This window comes from Octopus bimaculoides, chromosome 1 (genome assembly GCF_046866305.1).
Source record: "Octopus bimaculoides isolate indiv1 chromosome 1, ASM4686630v1, whole genome shotgun sequence".
NCBI classification, from domain to species: Eukaryota; Metazoa; Mollusca; class Cephalopoda; order Octopoda; family Octopodidae; genus Octopus; species Octopus bimaculoides.
Window position 1 is genome coordinate 174,823,396 of NC_142928.1, and position 22,273 is coordinate 174,845,668.

The following is a 22,273-nucleotide window of genomic DNA, read 5'->3' on the forward strand; positions in this document are numbered from 1 at the left end:
AAAATGACTTGCTGATGTCACCAAGGCATCTTATGATGGAACTGAAGCATGTGAACTTTAGGTCCCATACATCCAAGAACTTGTAGGTAAAGTATCCACCAAAGCCAGCATAGGCCCAGCCAGGGATGAATGCTTAGCTCTATGTTCCAAAGTACAAATAGATACAAGATGGAGAAATTCAGAAAGGGCTTAATAACAAAAGCTTGACTTAAGAACATAAATAAAAGTTCAATCTACCCACCATCCACAATTATAAACCTTGTTGGCAACATCAGCAAAAGAATTTTGAAAATTTTGTTTGATAAGGAAATCTTCAACCAAACTGCACCACTCATATAACGAAACCTAAAATCAAGTGGATTTAATGAAGAGCTGTAATACGTACCAAAACTACTACAAACAGACACTGAACAAAAGAAACTCAGGAAAAGATGTATCTGGTTTAACCCACTCTCCAGCCTGAATGTAGATATAAATATAGCACACATCTTCCTAATACTAATCAGCAAGCATTTCCCAATTGATCACAAATACTATAAATAAGCAAAAGAGAAGTGTAGCTGAGTGATTGAGAAGCTATGCTTCTCAACCATGTGGTTTCAGGTTCAGTCTCACTGAAGCCTTGGGTATATATTTTCTATTATAGCCCCAGGCCAACCAAAACCTTGTGAGTGGATTTGGTATACATTTGTGTGTGTGCATGTTTGCATGTACCCTTATCTTGAGTTGTGATGGTTGTAAATGAGTATCACTGTCAAACAAGCAATGCTGTTTGTTTCCAGTTTGGCCAAGAGGAATTATTATCTTGCTTGAAGGCAAGTGAGATTTGACAACAGGGATAACATCCGGCCATAGAAAATCTGCCTGTACATAAATATGTGTGTGTACACACGTACACACACAGTCTTGAGCCTTTAGGCCCATTAGGCAGAAGCTTATCTTGGTTTCTAGTTATGTAAAGTGTCTGAGAATTCAACACTTCACTGAATGGAATGCCAATCTGTTGCAGGATTAGCCTCCCCCCCACCATTGCTGTTGCCAGTACTCAATTCCACTTGAGTGGACTGAAGAAATGTGAAATATATAAGCAATTTAGTAGTAGTGAGATGTCAGGTGCGAATATCTGTCCATGTGTCAGAACAAGAACTCCTCAATCATCATCAAACGATCACATTCACTTTTTCTTACAGATGCAGAAAACAGAAATTGAATAACCAATCATCATTGGAAACTCTGTTCCTTCTGTTAGGTATAACAGTTAAAGGCTGTCACCATCAACATTGGCTCAATGAAAGGTAGAGCTGGACAGATTGTAGACATACTGGAATGGAGGCTTGTAGAGTTGTGCTGTGTACAAGAGATAAGATGAAGGTGTACAAGAAATAAGATGAACCATGGGAAAATATTACCTTACTTGAAAACAAGTAAGAGTTGGTGTCAGGGAAAAGCAGCCAACTGTAAAAAAAATCTGCTTCAATAAACTCTATCCAACCTATGCAAGCACAGAAAATTGGACATTAAAACAATGATGCTGATATAAAGCATATCACAATCATGATCACATAACAATAGTCTTAGCTGTTCTGTTTATTTCTGTTCAAGTGAAATGGCTAGGAGTTTGTTGATTTGATATTTAGAAATGACTTGCTGGTTTCTGACACCAACTATATCAAACTTACAGTTCTACCATCTAATTCAGGGGCCGGGTAACTTTTTAACCAATTACCCCAAAATATATTTATTTACAACAACATAACTGGTACCTGTGCTGGTGGCATATGAAAAGCCCCTTTCAAGACACATGAAAAGTTCCTTTTGAGTGTTGGTCCACACGGAGGCAATGTTGTACTTGAGAAGAAGCCCCATCAAGCCAAGTAAAATTACAGTTGTGGCAGATACTGGTGTCATACAAATGGCACCCATACTGGTGGCACGTAAAAGCACCTATTACACTCTCAGAGTGGTTGGTGTGAGGAAGGGCATCCAGCCATAGAAACCATGCCAAATTAGACTGGAGTCTGGTGTGGCCTTCCAGGTTGCCAACCCTGGTTGAACTGTCCAATCCACGTGAGCATGGACAACACACACTAAATAATGATGATGTTACCCCCTTGATTTGAAAGTAAGAAAATCACAGGATTCTTTAAATTCAAAAGGTTTATTGAATCTATATGGAAAATACAATTATAAATATAAAAAGTATAAAACAAATGCAATAGAATAAATATCCTCGTTATGAAACAAAAGGATTTTTCTCAAAACTTTTTCACTTCAGGTTTTGGAGAAATGACGTTTCATTTTTGTTACAATTACAACAAAATTGGGGCATTTTGATGTTTTCATGTTCATTAGAGTGGAAAATCCTTGTTTGCAAAGGTAGGTTGTTGCAAAAGGTAGCAACTTTTTGACTGCCTCCTCATGTTACAAGTAAAAAATTTTTGTCGTAACAAGGAACACATTTTTTTAAATATAATTTTACTTATGTCTAATGAAGACTCATTAGACATACCTACAAGAATTTCATTTTTACCCTGTTTCGCCGACCCCTGTTGTACTTTAAGGTTAATGTATAATATTGCAAGATGTGCAGATATCTATCACCATCATGTAATAGTCTCTTGCTTGTTTTAGTACACTAGTCACTATTTCATAGGAGGGAAATAACTAATAACAGATTTTCAGAATAATTAACCTATAGCACACTGTAAGTGCATCATGTCACTGTACAAGTTTTCTCCCTTCTCAATGCAGCACAATATGCCTTCAGTTACAGGGGAGAAAACTTGTATGGTGACATGATGTGCCTAAGCACGCTGAAAGTTAAAATAATGTTATAGTGGATATTCTACAATAACAACCTAAATTTCTCTACATTTCTTATAAATGTTTATATTTGAAACTTTATTAGAAACATTACAAGCAAAATCTTAGCTTTGTTCTTTGTGGTTGACTTTCATGTGAAGTTTTTCATGAGACTTTGAGCCTATGGAGAATCACTTAATTTCTTAATTGGGTAAAGAGAGAAATTGAAAGTAAAATTAATCTTTACAAATGGATTGCATTTTCATCAGCAAACAAAAAGTATTATGATTATAAGGTGATGATGAAAAATATTTATTGCATGAATTAAGAAAGTGAATCAAAGCTTGAGTGAAGATTTCTTAAGATAGCTTTTGAAACCAGGAAGATAATCAGATAGTAAAACTAAAGATGAAAATAGAGCAAGATACAGAATAATTATTTATCTAAAAAGATCACTGTATCAACCAGACTACCAGATGTTGTTATTACACCTCTGGTCATAATATGCTTCCTTACATTGTTGTAGTTTTTAAATGATGTCACCCTATTGGCTAGCTGGGCAGGCCTATGACAGGTAAATAACCAAGATCCTGATGCTTCTCTTAAATAGGATGCCTATTTGTTGCATGGTTACTAATTTGCAGCTGAATGAAATAAAGTATTTTGCTCAAGAACACAATTCACCTTTGGTCCAGCAATCAAGACCATGATTTTGTGATCATTTGTGCAACATTGTAGCCAATTAGACTGTATACCTTCACATGTGAAATATATGTTTGCTTATTTAAGCTTAAAATCACTGATTCATAGGTCAGGTATAATGTTTTTTCTTCATTAGAGGGCATTAGTGGCATAAATAACAAGAATTATACCCAACAGTATATAATATAGGTTTGTCAGGAACTCACCTACAAATAATGAGTACAAATTGTTAAGTTTAAATTGTATGATTAATTTCATTCACCCATGTAGAAATAGAAATATGACACTTTAAATGATGCATTTGGATGGCAACAGAATAATTTCTAAAAAAAAGCAGTAATTAACAAACCCAAATCTTGTTAAACTATTCTTATAATAACTTCTAATAAACTAATTAAAAATAGGAAGTATTTCTAATAGCTGCGAAACAAGGGAGACTTTGAATATAGTAATTTGATCAAACCTGGGGATGTTGGATTTATTGTTAAGATATTGCAGGATCAAGTGCTATAGAAAAATACAGCTGTGTAGGTGTTAGTAATCTCCATGCTAGCAGTGGACAATGATCATTAGCAGAAAAACAGATGTTGATAGGATCACTCCTATACAATGGTTAATAATGACATTTCTTAGCTGCTGATGGCCTGAATGTGATTGCAAATTAGGACAATTGGTACTTGAGATAAGTAGGGTTATTTTGAGTTCTAGATTGTTGTAACCAGTTTTATATATCAACATAATTTTCAATATTTTTGTTACTGTCTAAGTTATTACACCAGATAAAAATATTTCATTTTAGCTCTATTCCTTTATTATAGAAATAAATAATAATATTCATTATAAGAATAAATAATATTGTTATAAGGTCAGAGTGATAAATATTTGCAGTTATGAAGTATTTGACATTGCCTTTCACTGTAGGATATGAAATTTAAAATGTTTACTAGACTGTCTCTGAATATCAGATTAATTTAGAATTAGTTTATTTATCTGACAAGAGTTTACTATATTTTGGTTTCCTCCAATTTTTGCCTTTTATGACACACAGAGGAGATGTTGGTTCTATTCTTTGACATGCCACTCCTCACACGGCATGAAAGAGGTAGGATCTGCATTCCAACCTCGTAAAACCCTCATCAGCGACAATCTTTTGTGCAACACCCCAAATTTCTCTCCTATGGGCAATTACCTCAACTGCCTATACAGCAACTGTGACAAAGTCATCAGAACTGCCATCTGCTAAATGGGGAAAACCCTGGAGGATTGGATGGGCTGGAAGGGTGTTGCCTGAGAGGTGCAAAGGTGTCATCCACCAGGAATAGGAAATCTCAGTTCAACCTGAGGAAACCTATTTGAGTGGGGACCTAGAATGTTCTCTCTCTGAGGGATAGTTCCTGCCTGCCCCTGTTGTCTTTGGAACTCAGCTATTTTCGAGTTGCTGTAGGAGCCTTATCAGAGGTGCATCATCCAAGGAGGAGCAACATCTCAACTGGTGGTTACATCTACTATTTACTGGTCTGGGCACTCTGATGGCTGGCATTACAGAGAGGTAGCAGTTGTAGTACCTGACTGGCTGGTTCCAATTATTTAGATGTAACACCTGTCAACGAGTGTTATTATGCAGCTGAGGATCTGATATTCTCTCTCAAATCTGTCATTTTCTTGCTTGCAGTGCATGCTTTGACTGCTATGAGTGACAGGTTGGTGAGGGACATATTCTTCACCCATCTGTGCTCTGTTGTCATGGGAAATTTTAACCGGGGTTGACAGAATGGGATATGAATGTGTTGTTGGCCCTTTTGGATCTGATGCTGAACAAATGGGGTGTGATGCCCCTGTACATGGATTTTGCATTTCTGGCTCCTGGTACCAATATCTTGAACTGTATCACTGGATTTGGTATTCTAATACTGGCTGTATGGCAAAAGAGATTGACCATGTACTTGTAGTTGACTGCAGGAGCCTCCTACAGAACTGCAGGGTTTTTTGGAGTGCTAGTTTCTTGGGCACCAACCACAGACTTATTGTGGCTGAGTTGAGATTGTGACTGAAGTCTAAGAGGCTGAAGGCAGTCAGTCCTAGACTGAATGTTGACAGACTCAATAACAACACTGTAAGTAAGACTTATTTGCAGTAACTTAGATCTGTGCTACCTGGGGCTGACTTTATGTCTGATCCAATAACAATGCGGGAAACTTACAGGGACACCCTACTGTCGACTGCGAGGGAATTTATTGGTTTCCAAAATTGGACCAGGAAACGTTTTATTTCCAGGGAGACCCTTGTATTGGGGGAGTGTAGCTGCAGGGCAAGACTGGGTGGTGATTTGCTTTGGGAGCTGAGATGTGGGGTAGTCAGGGCACTGAGGTCCAACAAGGAAAAGCAGTCCAAGAAATTTGTAAGAAGGTTGAGACTGTGTCATATGTCTGACTCATGTACTGTCTACAGAGAAATCACTTTGATTGCAGTGGGGGTGAAGCCACCCCATCGATGTTCTGAAGTCTTAGACTCTTGTGCACTCCTGATGGAGGTGCCTAAGGTGATGGTTCACTGGGCATTGTACTTTGAGGAATTATATAAGGTGGACCTACCTAGTACTGATCTGAATACCATGATGCCTTCAGTACTGGTGACTGACCAGCCAGTCAGCTATGATCTGCTGTCTGAAGATGAGGTTCATATAGCAGTAAATTACTGGAAGATTGGGAAGGCAGCTGGTGTTTGTGACATCTATGGGAAGATGATCAAGAAAGGTGGTCCTGCTGCAGTCATGTTTTTGCAGCAGATCTGGAGCAGTGACATTATACTGCTGGACTGGAAGAGGGGCATAACTATCTCACTTTGGAAAGTTAAAGGTGACAACTACAACAATTATAGGGCTGTTACACTCCTCTCAATGCCTGGTAAAGCCTTTGTCAGGGTCATCCTGAACAGAGTGTGAAATCATCTGCTTGCATCTCAGCAACCGGAGAAGTCAGGGTTCATGTCAAAGAGGTCGACTACTGACAGGATCCTAGCTCGTTTTGTACTCATTGAATGCAAGCAGAGCTTTCAGCAGGGGCTGCTTGCAACCTATGTTGACCTCTGGTGGACAGGAATGTGATTCTGGAGCTGTAAGTTATACCTCCTCAGCTGATTGGGCTGATGATGGCCTTGTACACTGGAACAGTCAGTGCAGTTCAGATTAGGGGATCAACATCTGTCATTTTCCCAGTTAGAGCTGGGGCCCATCAAGTTGCGTCTTGGTTCTGATCTGTTCAGTGACTGCATAGATTGGATACTCAATTGAGTTGTGGTGCACTCATTTGTGAAACTAGGATTACAAAACTAGATTTTGCTGATGTTGCAGTTATTCTTATTGAGTCTCTGGATGTCTTAAGGAGTATTCTCTTTTCAATGAGTAAGGAAGAGGAGCTACTTGACTTTGGAGTCTCTTGGGTCAAGACAAAAATCCAGTCCTTCCTTGATATCTAGGAGGGCTGTGCCTCTTCTGTCTCTGTTGTGGGTGAGAATGCTGAAATTGTTGATTGATTCACTTATCTCAGCTGTGAGATTCATAGTGGCATTAGCTGTAAGTCTGAAGTCCTAAAAAGACTGGGACAAACTCGTACAGTTGTGGACTCATTTGACCAAGGTGTTTGGCCCTCCTGATATCTGTGCAGGAAGATAAAGGTTCGGGTCTTTAGGTCTTTGGTCCTCCTTGTCCATCCGTATAGTTGCAAGAGTTGGACACTGTCCTGGGCCCTTAGGAGCCACTTGAACTCCTTTGGTACCAGGATGCTTCACAGGATTATGGATTACCACTGGTTGGATTTCATATCCATTTGATTACTCTGCTCAGAAACTGGGATGCATCCTGTCACTTGTATGATTTGGGAATGCTATCTGAGACTGTTTAGCAACGTTGCTTGATTTTCCAAGTTAGACCTTGCTTACTGTGTTCTCTTCACCGAAGTTCCAGCTGGGTTGATGTCTCATGTTGGTCAACCATATGCCACATGGTCATGGCAGATAAAGAGGTATCTTGTGGAGATGGGAACTGACTGGGACTCTACTCGACAGGTCATTAGGAGGACCCAGGAATATACCAACAAATGGCAAATGCAGCAGTAACATACTGCAACAATGACGCATGTCCTTACACCTGACCTGACCTCCAATCTTCTCCAGACTGATTATCATTATTGCTTAAAATTATCAAAACATTTTTTCATTATACCTACATGACTACATCTGAAAAATGTTGGAAGTCAGTATTAAATCTTTATATCTTTTTCATTTTAATTGGGCAGTTTTCTTGGTAGTTTTCTTTTTTTTTTTTTTTTTTTTTGTTAAGTTGCAATAGTCTGAAGTTTGTGTTAGGAAGAGCATCCAACCATAGAAACCATGCCAAAGCAGACACTGGAGCATGATGCAGTCTTTGGGACTCGTTAGGTCCTGTCAAATTGTCAAATCCATGCTAGAATGGAATATGGATGTTAAATTATGATGATGCTGATGATATTGCAAAGTACAGATAAAACAATATTTAAATTAAACTTATGGCCACATTGTATTGACCCTTCCCTCATCATTCCCTTCAAAAAATCAACAACCAGTCTCATTCAGTGTCAGATGCTTTAAATCCAATAGGTCTTGGTGTTTATAATCAAGACAACAGTAATATATGAAGCTGTTTGCAAAACAACTATTGCAGTATTTAAAAAGTAAGTACAATGCTAAACAGAGTTATTTAAACATGAAACATCCCTTTCTTGTATTTTAAGATTGTCTTTAATGTTGATTTGGTATTCTATGATTTTAGAGTTTTCTCTTTCAGTTTTCAAAGAAATTCATATTTCTTTGCTTTCTCGTGACCTGAAAACAACTGTCAAAACTATTTTAAAGACTTGCAACTTACCTCTGGATTATGTTGATCATGTTGCGAATCAGAGCAAAATCAACACAAATTCTCCTGTATACAAACCCCTGGATACATCAATAGTCATGAAGCCTAACCCTCAAATAAGTTTACAGTAAGTAAAGTTATTTAGTGCTGTTTGTCATCTTTTCATTTTATCTTGACTACATTCTATCATTACTATCTGGGTTTTTGCTAAATCAGAGGTTCTCAATATGGGTAGTAGCACCCCCTAACAGTTGCTGGGCATGTCAAAGAGAGTCAGTGAGGTAACTTAATTAACATACTAAATTTTACCTATAGTAGTAATTATATTATACATACACTCTCGGAGTGGTTGGCATTAGGAAGGGCATCCAGCTGTAGAAACTCTGCCAAATCAGATTGGAGCCTGGTGTAGCCATCTGGTTTCACCAGTCCTCAGTCAAATCGTCCAACCCATGGAAAGTGGATGTTAAACGATGATGATGATGATGATAAAACTAATAATAATTATTAAAATAAAATGAGAGATAAGTAGTGTACTGCTACTTCTAGCAGGTCGAGCACCTGTATAGATTCTACACAGTTGCTTGACCTGCTAGGAATAGCAGCACTCTAACTCTCTCTCATTTTATTTTAATAACCATTACTAGTATTATCATATAATATAATTACTATTGTAGGTAAAAATTAAGTTAGTTTAGTCATGATACCTCACTAACCACTTAGGTGGCCACTAGATATAACAACTACAGGGGCGCTACAGAAACAAAATGGCAAAGAACCATTGTGTTAAATCTAAACTCAGTTGATCCATGACTCATTTCATTTTGTTATGTTTTTTACATATATTTATCCAACCCATGATAGTAAGCCAGGTGTCTATCTTGTTGCTATCTTTATCTCTTTTTTTCAGTAAAGGATCACATCTTCAAAAGCTGATAATGGAGAAGCTCAAACATAAACAAATGCACACACACACATTTCATCATCATCAACATTTTAATGTCTGTTTTCCATGCTGGCATGGGTTGGATGGCTTAACAGGAACTAGCAAAACCAGAGGTTGCACCAGGTTCCATAGTCTGTTTTGACTTGGTTTCTACAGCTTGATGCCCTTCATTACACCAACCCCTTTACAGAGTGTACTGGGTGCTTTTTTATGTAGCACCACCACTAGTGCTTTTTACATACCACTTTGGTTTTAGGATCTCAATTCTGTTTGGTGGGTGGGTCTTCTTGAGTACAGCAACGTGTCACATTTCTTGATCCTCTGTCATCATTTTGAGATCGGGAAAATATGGAACGTTTCACGAATTTGTGTGTCATCCACATGTGTGTGTACACATACACACACACACACACACACACATACACACAAGCAGATGACACATGTGAAGGCTCGTGACCTAGTGGTAAGCCTGTTGCACTCATGATTGCTGGATCACGGGTTCGATTCCCTGTCTGGGTGGCACGTTATGTTCTTGAGCAAAACACATCATTTCACATTGCTCCAGTCTCCCTTCAATCAAGGGGAATGTTGGCCTGCTCGACTAGCCAGCAGGGTGGCATCATTTGAAGGCTAAAACAATGCAAAAGCGCATTGTGACCAGTGATACTGTAGAAGACATTTTCTCAAGATGCCATGCTGTGAGTCCAAACTAGAAACCATCTGGATAAGAAACAGATTTCATATTAGATATTCCATATCTATAGGTTTAACAGCTGGTTACTTTTGGTGTGGATTTTCTATTTAATATAATAAATTTTGCTTCATAGAGCTATTATATATTTAACTGGTATATTATTATATTATTTACTAAGATACTGCTTAGTTAGGTATTTGTTGCCTACAATTTGTGGTTTAAATCTTATTTATGTTGATTTAGTTTTTCTCTCCCATTCAGGTTTCATAAAATAAATGAATGATTCATTGAAGGTGATTATGAAAATATTGTTTGAATTTTAACAAGTTTTTTGGCAGTATTTCTTTATACCTGTAGGGATTGGATATAGTCCCAGACCAACCAAAGCCTTGTGAGTGGATTTGGTAGGCGGATACTGAAAGAAACCTTTTGTGTGTATGTGTGTGTGTGTTACTGTCTCCTTATCTTCACATCATGTGATGGTTGTAAGCAAGTGTCACCATCTTTGTAAGTGGTGCCTTTTGTTTCCAATTTTCTGTGAAAACATGTCTGGTAATGGGGAAATATTACCTTACTTGGAAACAGGTGAGGTATGGTGACAGGAAGGGCATCTGACCATAGAAAATCTTCCCCAACAAATTCCATTTGACTTATGCAAGCATGGAAAAGTGGACAGTGGCTGTGTGGTAAGTAGCTTGCTTACGAACCACATGGTTCTGGGTTCAGTCCCACTGTGTGGCACCTTGGGCAAGTGTCTTTAAAACTATAGCCTCGGGCTGACCAAAGCCTTGTGAGTGGATTTGGTAGACAGAAACTGAAAGAAGCCCGTCGTATATATGTATGTGTGTGTATATGTTTGTGTGTCTGTGTTTGTCCCCCCAACATCACTTGACAACCGATGCTGTTGTGTTTACATCCCCGTAACTTAGCGGTTCAGCAAAAGAGACCGATAGAATAAGTACTAGGCTTACAAAGAATATGTCCTGGGGTCGATTTGCTCGACTAAAGGTGGTGCTCCAGCATGGCCACAATCAAATGACTGAAACAAGTAAAAGAGTAAGAGTATGATTAGAATATTAAATATATTTTTAGTAATCAAACATTGTCTCAGAAGCATGTATGGTTCTGAAGTATATGTTGTCCCTTTGATACTAGTTTGTTGTAATTTACCTGCGTTATCTAATTCAGCAGTTTATAAAACTGTCATTGAATTATTGAGTTATTTTGTTTTTTACATTTTTTTCCTTCTTAATTACTTTCATTGTCAGAATGTGGTTGGAAAAGAACAGTCAGGAAATCCAGAGGCTGTCTCTGGCAACTTTAGCCATTCAAGATGAAATTGACCGTCTTAGCCTTGTTCTAAAGGAAAAGTTAAAACTCCGAGAACTTCGATGGGATAGTGCATGGGGAAATATCCATTTCCGAGCTTGTTTAAAGAGCTTTGATCGTCTATATGCTGAAAATACCATCAAATTTGAAAGCATTCTTAAAGGCAAGTTGTAATATAAATTTTGATAGTATTCCAACTATTTATATTTAAGAAATTTAAGCAAACTAATAATTATGATTTGTAAATTAAATATGTTTAGTGGTATTAATCATTATTTCATCATTTGTAGAATACAATATTAATCTGTGTGTGAAGGCTTGACTATACTAACATTTTAATAAGTTTCTATATTTTTCAATACCCAGAACATTTGAATTTACATATCATCATGATAATCATCTTTGTTTTAGTATGTACTTTTCCATGCTTGCATAAGTTGGACAGAGTTTGCTGAGGTAGATTTTTTTTTTTTGGCCAGATACCTTTCCTGTTGTCAGCCTCCACTTGTTTCCAAGCAAGGTAACAGCATTCCCCCATGTACATATGTACATTAATTATTTGAATAATGGAGCATACATAAGATAGTGGATGTGATAGTTAAAAGTCTTTTCATAAAAACTTTTAATTATTTATATAAAATCATTCATGCTTATTAAAGACAGAATAAGAGGAAGAACACCTTATCACAAAACTAACTGACAAAGTTCTGTAACATCTGAGGTTTATCCCAGATTTTTATAACATTTAGTAAAGCTTCCAGAACCTTTGGCATGACTATTTGGCAGAAATATTCACAAAACTTACTTTCAAGTCTATTGCTTATTTGGTTACATATTGGCTGATGATTGATCAAACCATGTTCATGTTAATGCCTCTTACAGCAATGCAGTTAACTTGTAGAAGTTGTTCTTGCCTTTTATGGCAATATAGTTAGGCTGTGGCCCTGAACTGGAGATCTAAGTGAGATGGTTAAAAACTTGACAGAAACTTCACTGCATATGAAGACTTTGTGAAAGGAAATGAAACATTAAGTTCATGCTTTTCACAAAAGTAGTAGTGCTATAGAGAGATGTACTTTCATCTAGTATTCAAAACCCTTTGCAATAACTCTTTAGCATTTAAACCGGCTGCATCAGGACAAAATATTTTTCCTGTTTTATGTTCAAACTGGCCAGATCCATTTTCTCACACCTACTCTACAATGTTAGTCTAAAACATTTACAGTCCCATAATTGAAATCTCAAGGCTACAAGATAATGCAGGATAAATTCAAAACAATGTGAATGAATGTGTTACATTTGATAGAATAATCTGAATGCTAAAGGGTTAAAAGTGGTATTATTTCAAAGTCATTAATCTACTTATGAATGCTTATTAAACTGAATTTAAATATTGCAGCAGCTTAAATATTAATAAATTTAACAATATTTCAAATAATAACACTAACGTATATACAATCTCTATTACTCTCTTTCTATTCCCTTCACATATTTCAGTTGATTAACTGAGAACTGTCTGCTCAATATTAGTTTAATAAAAAAAAAACAAAAAAACTTTAAATGTAATGAATTGGTAAATGGAGTATATATGAAACTTGAAAATAAAAGAAAGCATAATTTTCTTTATTTCTTAGATAGAATATTGGTATTTGCAAGTTCTACTGGCGTAAATCTTCATGGTGAAATCATCATCAGTACTGAGCATGTTCCAACATTTTGGTTGTCTGTAAGTTGGTAATATATACATACACATACATACATACATACATATACATATATATATATATATATATATATATATATATATATATATATATATATATATTTATAAACATTCAAAACTTTGCTTCTATATCTTACATTATTTTCAGTGTTACATTTTAGCTGATGGTGAGGAATGTATAATGTGCTTACTTTAATTTCATTAAAATACCTTCTTTCGATTAATTCCAACAGTTAAGGCTTATTCCAGTTTATTGACTCTCAGCTGGGGTCCATATAACCCTTGGGGGCCCACATAAGATTTTGTTGCTAAAATTTATGTGCAATAAATTTGTTATACTCTTACAAGATATTTTAACAATTTTTAATACAATTCCTAATAATATTTAATTGTAAAAATATAGTTGGATTTTTAAAATATTGCATGACTATGGGGGTCCATCCAAGTAAAATAGGAATCAAAGGGGTCCATAGATAAAAAAAAAAAAAATCATTGAGAACCACTGCTCTAAATAAAAGTTTTTGTCCCCACAATTTAAGGAATCAAGTTCATTATTATTGCTGCTAGTGGTGAGGTTGCATACTTGTTTTACTCCATATGGTTGTTGTTTAACCCCTGGTTAGTTCTGACCAAGCAGACTTATGATCTAAAGCATTTCAACTGTTACTACTCATTTTTTTAAAGACATAGTTTATCTAAGAGTACACTATAAAATGTATCTTTTTCTTTGAGATAGTTGTTTGTGATTTGAGGGAGATCTAGGTGCTATTTTTAGCAGGTTAAGTGACTGTAGAAAGAGACTCTCATTGGATTGTTTACCTCATCTTTTTAAACAAGTCTAGACATTTGCATAAAAGATTGCTTAAGTTAATGTTATAATCATTGTAAATCTGTAATGACAACCTCTGAACTGGGATTTATGGTTGGTACCTGTTTTACAGTTGGATTGACTGAGGCAATATAGTTACATTTACTAAGATAATTTCCTTGAATCACAAAGCTGTGATTGCTAAAAATGAACTAAAGAACACTCTACTGTCTTAACAAAGGATGAATACATTGAACAGTGTTTAAGATACAATGATGGCATGGTCATAACTGGAATGCCTTTCATCATAAATCTTCTCAGCTAGGACTGACCTGGAGCTAAATAACAGCAACTACTATTTAATTACCCCCTCCCAAGGGATGAGTTTAAATGTAATAAAATGCAAATACACTAATTTATACAGTGTGGATTGGTATGTTATGAAGGCCATGCCTTAGACATTAGTGAGATAAATGAAATGCAGTAACACATTACTAGGACATTATTCAAACATTTATTTATAAAGCTTGGGATACTGTTGTCCGAAGATAATGTTCAGAAAATAGGGGTCGTTCTTTAGCAGAGATGAAAGAAGTTTATGGCATGGTTAAGATAAATAAGAAGATTGTAGGTGATGTATCAATTCTACTCATAGCACACTGTTGATTGTCCTTTTTGGTATGTCTTTACATATGTGTGTGTGTGTGTATTCATTTTTCTTTTTATTGTATGTGTGTGTTTTCAGAGGTAGAGGGAAATATTATAATTAGAATTAGTTGCTAAAGAAAAGAGTAGTTTTGCATTTAGTGTTTTTCATCATCTTTAGATGTGTTTCTGGGAGTTTATTTCATCAGTGTAAAATTGTGATTTTTTTTCTTAATAATATTAATAGATTGTTTTTTTTGTTTTGTTTTTGTTTTATATGAAAGTCTATGGTAGAATTTTTGTTTCTTTTCACTTCTACTGTTTTAATGTCCAACATTATTAAAATTACACTTTTGATCAACAGAAGCAGTAAAATCTGTAAGAGATTTATATTTCAATTTTCCCAGCTCTTCAATAATGTTCGAGCTTATGATCCCGTCCTGGCAAGATTACCTCATATGGAGAAAGAACTGTCACAACTCATGAACAATATTCAAATTGTGCGTCGACAGAGAAAACATACAACCTTAATGGCTGAGCAATATGAAGAACTCTTGAACAAGTTAATCAACTCACTTCGCAAATGCCAGTTAGAAGCCAGTTTATATTTCTTGAAAGAAGACCTTTCAGATTTTGAATTAGTCTTGGAATGGTTTGTTGCTCACATATTCCTATCTTACTTACTTTTGGTCAAGAGATTTAGTATGTATTTTATTATTGTTTTATTGTTGTTGTTGTTGTGATAATGACGATGCTAGCGTACGTTAATTTAGTTAGCAGGTATTTTATCTTGAAGTTTGGTGAGAAACAGGTCTCCTCAACTCTCAAGAATCTTTCTTAGGATTTTTGCAGAATATAGGATAGCATTTTTCTACAGGTCGACAATGCGAGTTTCAATTCCAATTTCTTTCAATCTTTAAGATAATATTTTGGGTGTTGTACAAGTGCACCAATTACTACAGGAATAATTCTTGTCTTGGTCTTCCAAAGCCTCCTCAGCTTTCTGACTAAATAAATACATACATACATGCATGCATACAAACATACATACATACATTTGTACGTACGTACCTACATACATATGTATGTACGTACGTACGTACACACACACACTCAGACTCATATTATCATACATGTGAATATAGATGCAGGCATGGCTATGTGGTAGAAATCTTTCTTCTTGGCCATATGGTTTAGAGTTCAGTCCTTCTGCGTGGCAATTTGAGCTAGTGTCTTCAACAACAGCTCCAGGCTGACCAAAACCTTGTGAGTAAATTCGATAGATGAAAACTGAAAGAAGCCCATTATGTGTGTGTGTGTGTGTGTGTGCATACACACGTGTGTGTGTGTGCATGCACACATGTGTGTGTGTGTGTGCATGCACACATGTGTGTATGTGTGTTACTATTTCCTTCTCTTGATTTCATGTGTGTCACTGTCACGCAAGCAGTATCATTCATTGCCAACCTTCTGAGAAAACATGTCTGATCATTGGGAAGCATCACCTTATGTTTGGAAACAGATAAGGATTGGTGACAAGGACATCTGGCCATAGAAAATCCACCTCAACAAATTCTGTTCAACCATGCAAGCATAGAAAAGTTGATGTTAAAACAAAAAATAAGGATGATGGTAATGTATATGTATATGTGTGCTTGTGAATGTTTATATTACGACTGTTATTTTTAGGTAAATATTTTCATAGCAACTACATCTAGGTGTATATATTTGCTTAACACTAACTGCATCCAAGTGGTATTGTTATATAGTTAAAGGGAGATGACACTTACAGAATTACACCAGTTTTTGAGTGATTGTTCTTTTCAAATTAGATTAAATTCAAATTATCATTACTGACTGATCATTCAGATCTGGTTTGCACTTCTTAATTAAACACTTTTCTTTTGCTCTCCTTTTAGCCTCACTTGAGTCATAAAGTTTATTAAGTGAAAATATTGAAACATTAGAATTGCAGCATGTTTTTAAATGAGTATTTAAAGGGGTCAGCTTGACATATGCATGTGTTTAACCCTTTGCCAAGGCATTTTCATAAGTTTCTCCTAAACATTTATGCTTGTTTTCAGACATTTAGTTAGCCCTTTGTTTCATATGGTCTGTGTAATGGCAAGCATTCCTTTCATAAGTCCTAAGTATTTTGAATAAAATGGGGATATTATCAAATATGATGCATGGATGCCAGGAAATTCTGTCCTGATACACAGGACAGACAAAGGATTTAGGCTATTTGTCAATGAGGACTCCTGTATGCTGATGGTTTAGCACTCATGGCTGAATCTGTTGAAGATAGAAAGAAGGAATTCCAATTGTGAAAGTGAAACCTGAAAGGTCTCAAAGAAATGAATTTTTGTATATATATATTTACATCAGCTGTTTCAGTATAATTTTACACATGCGTGAAACATAAGACAAAGTGAAACATTGGGTGGCTTTCGCCTTTTGAAAGTGGGTAGGTGATGGGTGGGAGAGGTAGGAGAAGGGGCATTGAGTGTTTGTTTAAGAAAAATTAAACTTTAAAAATAAATAGGAAACAACTTCTCTCTCATTCCAGGGAGAAAAACTAGAGGTAGTTGATAGCTTCCGCTATCTGGGTGACCAAGTTAGTAGTGGGGGTGGGTGCGCTGAAAGTGTAACTGCTAGAATAAGAATAGCCTGGGCCAAGTTTAGAGAGCTCTTACCTCTGCTGGCGACAAAGGGACTCTCACTCAGGGTAAAAGGCAGACTGTATGACGCATGTGCACGAACAGCCATGCTACATGGTAGTGAAACATGGGCTGTGACTGCTGAGGACATGCGTAAGCTCGCAAGGAATGAAGCCAGTATGCTCCGCTGGATGTGTAATGTAAATGTGCATACCCGTCAGAGTGTAAGTATCTTGAGAGAAAAGCTGAACATAAGAAGCGTCAGTAGTGGTGTGCAAGAGAGACGATTGCGCTGGTTTGGACATGTGGTGAGAATGAATGAGGATAGCTGCGTGAAAAAGTGCCACTCCCTAACAGTTGAGGGAACCCGTGGAAGAGGTAGGCCCAGGAAGACCTGGGCTGAGGTGGTGAGGCAAGACCTTCGAACATTGGGCCTCACCGAGGCGATGACTACTGACCGAGACCTTTGGAAATGTGCTGTGCGTGAGAAGATCCGGCAAGCCAAGTGAGATCGTTGCCAGTGCCCCTGGACTGGCTCTTGTGCGGGTGGCACATAAGATGTACCATCCTGAGCGTGACTGTTGCCAGTACCGCCTGACTGGCCTTGTAGGGTTTTCGAGCGAGATCGTTGCCAGTGCCCCTGGACTGGCTCTTGTGCGGGTGGCACATAAAAGACACCATTTCGAGCGTGGCCGTTTTCGTGCGGGTGACACGTAAAAGCACCCACTACACTCTCTGAGTGGTTGGCGTTAGGAAGGGCATCCAGCTGTAGAAACTCTGCCAAATTAGATTGGAGCCTGGTGTAGCCATCCGGTTTCACCAGTCCTCAGTCAAATCGTCCAACCCATGCTAGCATGGAAAGCGGACGTTAAACGATGATGATGATGATGATGATATATATATATATATATATATATATATATATATATATATATATGTATGTATATATATGTATATATATATGTGTGTGTGTGTATATATATATGTGTGTGTGTGTGTGCATGTGTGTGTGTGTGTGTGCGTGTGTGTGTATAAATAAATAGATGGAGTTAAATGCAGGTGTTATTCAAATTCTTTTACTTCCAACATATGTTTTGAAGACAACATTGGTATTATTCCAAAGGAATAAAATGGTGTAAAACAATGTAATCTTCTCATCAGGGAAAGAAAGAAAGAAACCAAACTCATCAATAAGACATTTTAACAAAATGTGATGGAGATGTATAATGATGAACGGAACCCTATTAAGTTTTTTTAAAGAGCCGTTAGAAGATATAACGTCAAAGGTAGCCTATAGAAAGAGAAGGGGTAAAGGAGAGATATAAGCAGAAAACTAATAAAGGAGAAGTATAGAGCGATATGTGAATTAAAATAAAAGCTTAAAGCCTTGGAAATAGATATATTTAGTGGAAGTGAAATGTAAGAAGAAAATCAATGTTCAAATTATATATAACGGTAGATATCACTTACATGAACTAAAGGTATGTTTCTGCCAATGTTTACATCGACAAGCACGCTCTATAAACGTGTTTATAAGGAGAATCTTAGAAAATAGAATAGGAAATAGTTCACTATTACAGAGTTGGCAGAATTCTTTGCCTTTATCATATGGGAATGAAATGGAGAGAATCAACCAATCTAAATTAAATTGTTTATTATGGTCTTTTAGATACCAAATTAATTTTTTAAGCTCTGTACTGTTGCATTTATTACTATCCCTAAATGTAGAGTAATGATTAGAAATTCTTTTAGATAACTGAGAAGAAGAACTACCTATATAAAAAAAGACATCGGTACCTGAAGTAATTTTACACTGGTATATAGAGATTTTAATCTTAGAATTACTAGACATAAACTTAATTCTGTTGGAATTGACTTCAGAGACAATAACCTTGTTATTAATATTTCTAGTGGGATGATTAATATTAGCTAAATTAATGTTAGTATTAGTAATTGGATTCTTATTTAACTGACTAATATTATGTGAGGAGATAATTTGTGCAAGTTAATAATCGAGTAATACCCAGAATTCTTCAGAAAATTCCTAATAATAGCTTCCCAAAACTGGAAAGGAAGATTAGATTTAATTTGTCTCCCATAAGGAATAATCAACCAAATAGTTTTGCTAGTAGTTGCCTTATTTTTAGTGTAACTATCTTTGAAAGACATTGATTTACCTTTAGAATGAAGAAAGGGGGTTAAATAACGGATATCTCCCTTATGTTGTAAACAAACCTTCCTCTGTTTGGTGTTGGCATATAAATTAAAATTGAAATCGTTCATATCGTTACAACTAGATTGCATGTCTCCATTACTAAAGGTAGAATAAGATTGAATAGAATTAATGTAGGTAACTTTTCCTGTATAACCTACTGTAAGTAAGGCAGAGTTATAAAATTCAGCTTTGTCATTGAAAATGTCAACATTAGCAGATAACTTAGACAATCTAAATGAAATATTCTTAACTAAATTCTTAGTGATTGCCCTAGAATGATTACTGAATTGGCTAATATACTTAAGATTGGTTGATGGTTTGTGGTATGGGAAGTACGAATTATTGTGTAAGTTAAGTGTAATATCTAAAAAGTTGGCTTCCGTTACATCATCATAAAAAAACGATGCCTAAGCCCATTCTATGGAAAAACTTAACTAAACTATTCTTAACCTTTTGTACTTTTTGGTCAGAAACATTTTGAAGATAGAGTAAACAATCATCACGATACAGACCTCCATTGATGCTTGGAAACTGTTCTGCCATTTCATAAAGTATATATATACTGACCAAATCAGCTATTTGTGCTGAATCAGAACTTTCTATCGTGACATCAAAACCATCAGGTGTATCTTTACAGACCCACAGCTTATCAAATTTTATGATAGATTTTCTGGCAGCCAGCTATGGTAAAACTAAGCATGTCACACACACACACACACACACTACAAATTAGCTTGTCTGCACTCATTCATTCATTCAGTATAAAACATGTATACAAAAGCTATCTACTTGTGTTTATTTTTGTAGCCAGTCTGGTCCATTTGCAGTATCACCCACTGGTCAGTTCCTAATACCTGGATCATGTCCTGGATCTCTTGTTATTGAATTCATTAACAAAAACAAAGCATTGGCTAAACAACTTTTAGCACAGGCACTCAGGTAAGCTTCAGTTGATTTATATTGTAAACTGTATGTCAGATCAAGATTTAACAAAGTTTATTTAACTTGGTGTAAATATCTTATAAAAAAAACAAATCAGAATTATTTTTTGTTTTTAGCATAAATTTCTGCAGTTATTGATGATGTGTTTTTATATTGATATTTACTAAGTTTAATATACAGGCTGGGCCAAAAGTCATGTGCCAAAACTTTTGACATTTTATTTAGATTATGCTATTAATATTATTATCCATTTTGTCCGTACAAGTACATGTATATTCATCATTATTTTATTCAATTTTATAAAAATTGAAGCATGCCTTTGACAATTTAGGTATGTGTTGAACTTATTTTGTGCATGACGTTTGGCTCACACACACACACACACACACACTAAGGTGCCAGTGTGGCTGTGTGGTAAGAAGTTTGTTTCCTAGCCACATGGTTTCAAGTTCAGCCCCACTGCATGTGCAAGTGTCTTCTACTATATCCCTGGCAGAACAAAGCCTTATGAATTGATTTGATAGATGGAAACTGAAAGAAACCTGCCATGTATATGTATGTGTGCATGTTTGTGTGCGTGTGTGTGTGCGTTACTGTTTCCTTACCTTGATGTCGTGTGTATATATATATATATATATATATATATATATATATATAATTATATATATTTCTCTTAAACAAAATAAAAAAATTTTGTGTGCTCCACTTGTTAATTATGTGTTATTGCCATGTTTATAGTTTATTAATGGACAGCTTTTAACTTTAGGCTGTTACCTCTTTGCATTGAGCCAACCATCTAAATAACAATTCTTCACATAGAAATCAGGCCAATATTTGTAGAGGAGAGACGCAGCCAATCGGATCAATTCTTATAAATTGCTGGCATAATGTTTTTACTTACAATGATGAGAGAGAGAGAGAGAGAGAGAGAGAGAGGGAGAGGGAGGGAGATGAAACTGAATGTTGTAGTACATTTAGTCAGGCACTGTATAATCATAACTATTTATGTTGCCACCATCATCATCTAATGTGCAACAGCTATCTTATGTCTGCAGCACATACAACTTATTTTCAGCTGAGTGAACTGGAGCAATATGAAGTAAAGTCCCATGCTCAAGGATGTAATGTATTGTTCAGTTTGGGAATTGAACCCACAACCTGAAGGATTGTGTCAAAAAGCTAAAAAGTAGGCCATGTACCTTTACATGCTATCATACATTATCAAAATAAATTATAGATGTTTTCGATCTAGTTTGGATTCTTTGCCATCAAATTTGAATTCTTTGCAATCAAATTTGATGGTAAAGAATCCAAACTAGATCAAAATCAATTATTTATCATTAGTGAAATACTGTTGAAGTTTAGATTTTTGCTTTTGATTATTTACATTACTTGTAATTATGTTGATTCACTATTAGCTTGCCTATAAATTATATTAAATCTTATCATCAACATTCAATGTCTGTTCTCCATGTTGGCACAGCTTGGATGGCTTGACAAGAGCTGGCAAGGCCAGGGACTGAACCATGTTTCATACATAGTCTGTTTGGCTTGGTTTCTACAGCTGGATGCCTTTTCCTAATGCTAACCACTTTACAGAGTACAATTGGTACTTTTTACATGGCACCAGTACCCACACCAATGCTTATGTGGTGCTTTGGTTTTATAGTACTGAATTATTCTAGATTGTCTATCAAGCCATCCATATCTGCCTTCTATTCCTGGGAAGGTTGAGAAGGTAGAGTCCTTAGGTCCCTGTAGAGGCACATAGCTTAGTGCTTAGAGTGTTGGACTCATGATAAGATTGTGGGTTTGATTCCTGGACTGGGCGATGCATTGTGTTCTTGAGCAAGACACTTCATTTCACATTGCTCCAGTTCATTCAGCTGGCAAAAATGAGTAATCCTGCAATGGACCAG

At 36.1% G+C, this 22,273-nt stretch overlaps 1 protein-coding gene across 3 annotated transcripts in view; it reads left to right on the forward strand.

Moving 5' to 3' along the window:
* The window catches only part of LOC106867664 (T-cell activation inhibitor, mitochondrial), a 56,864-nt gene that overhangs the window by 32,724 nt on the left and 1,867 nt on the right, over nucleotides 1-22,273 (forward strand). For 2 of the 3 annotated variants that reach the window (XM_089364622.1, XM_089364695.1), the window contains exons 4-8: nucleotides 8,324-8,519; nucleotides 11,301-11,524; nucleotides 12,996-13,087; nucleotides 14,945-15,189; nucleotides 20,220-20,351. In XM_089364622.1, the coding sequence (XP_089220748.1) occupies nucleotides 8,324-8,519; nucleotides 11,301-11,524; nucleotides 12,996-13,087; nucleotides 14,945-15,189; nucleotides 20,220-20,351 (889 nt within the window). Of the gene's footprint in view, nucleotides 1-8,308; nucleotides 8,520-11,300; nucleotides 11,525-12,995; nucleotides 13,088-14,944; nucleotides 15,190-20,219; nucleotides 20,352-22,273 lie in introns of all 3 variants that reach the window. The other variant, XM_052972745.2, reaches the window with a different exon arrangement.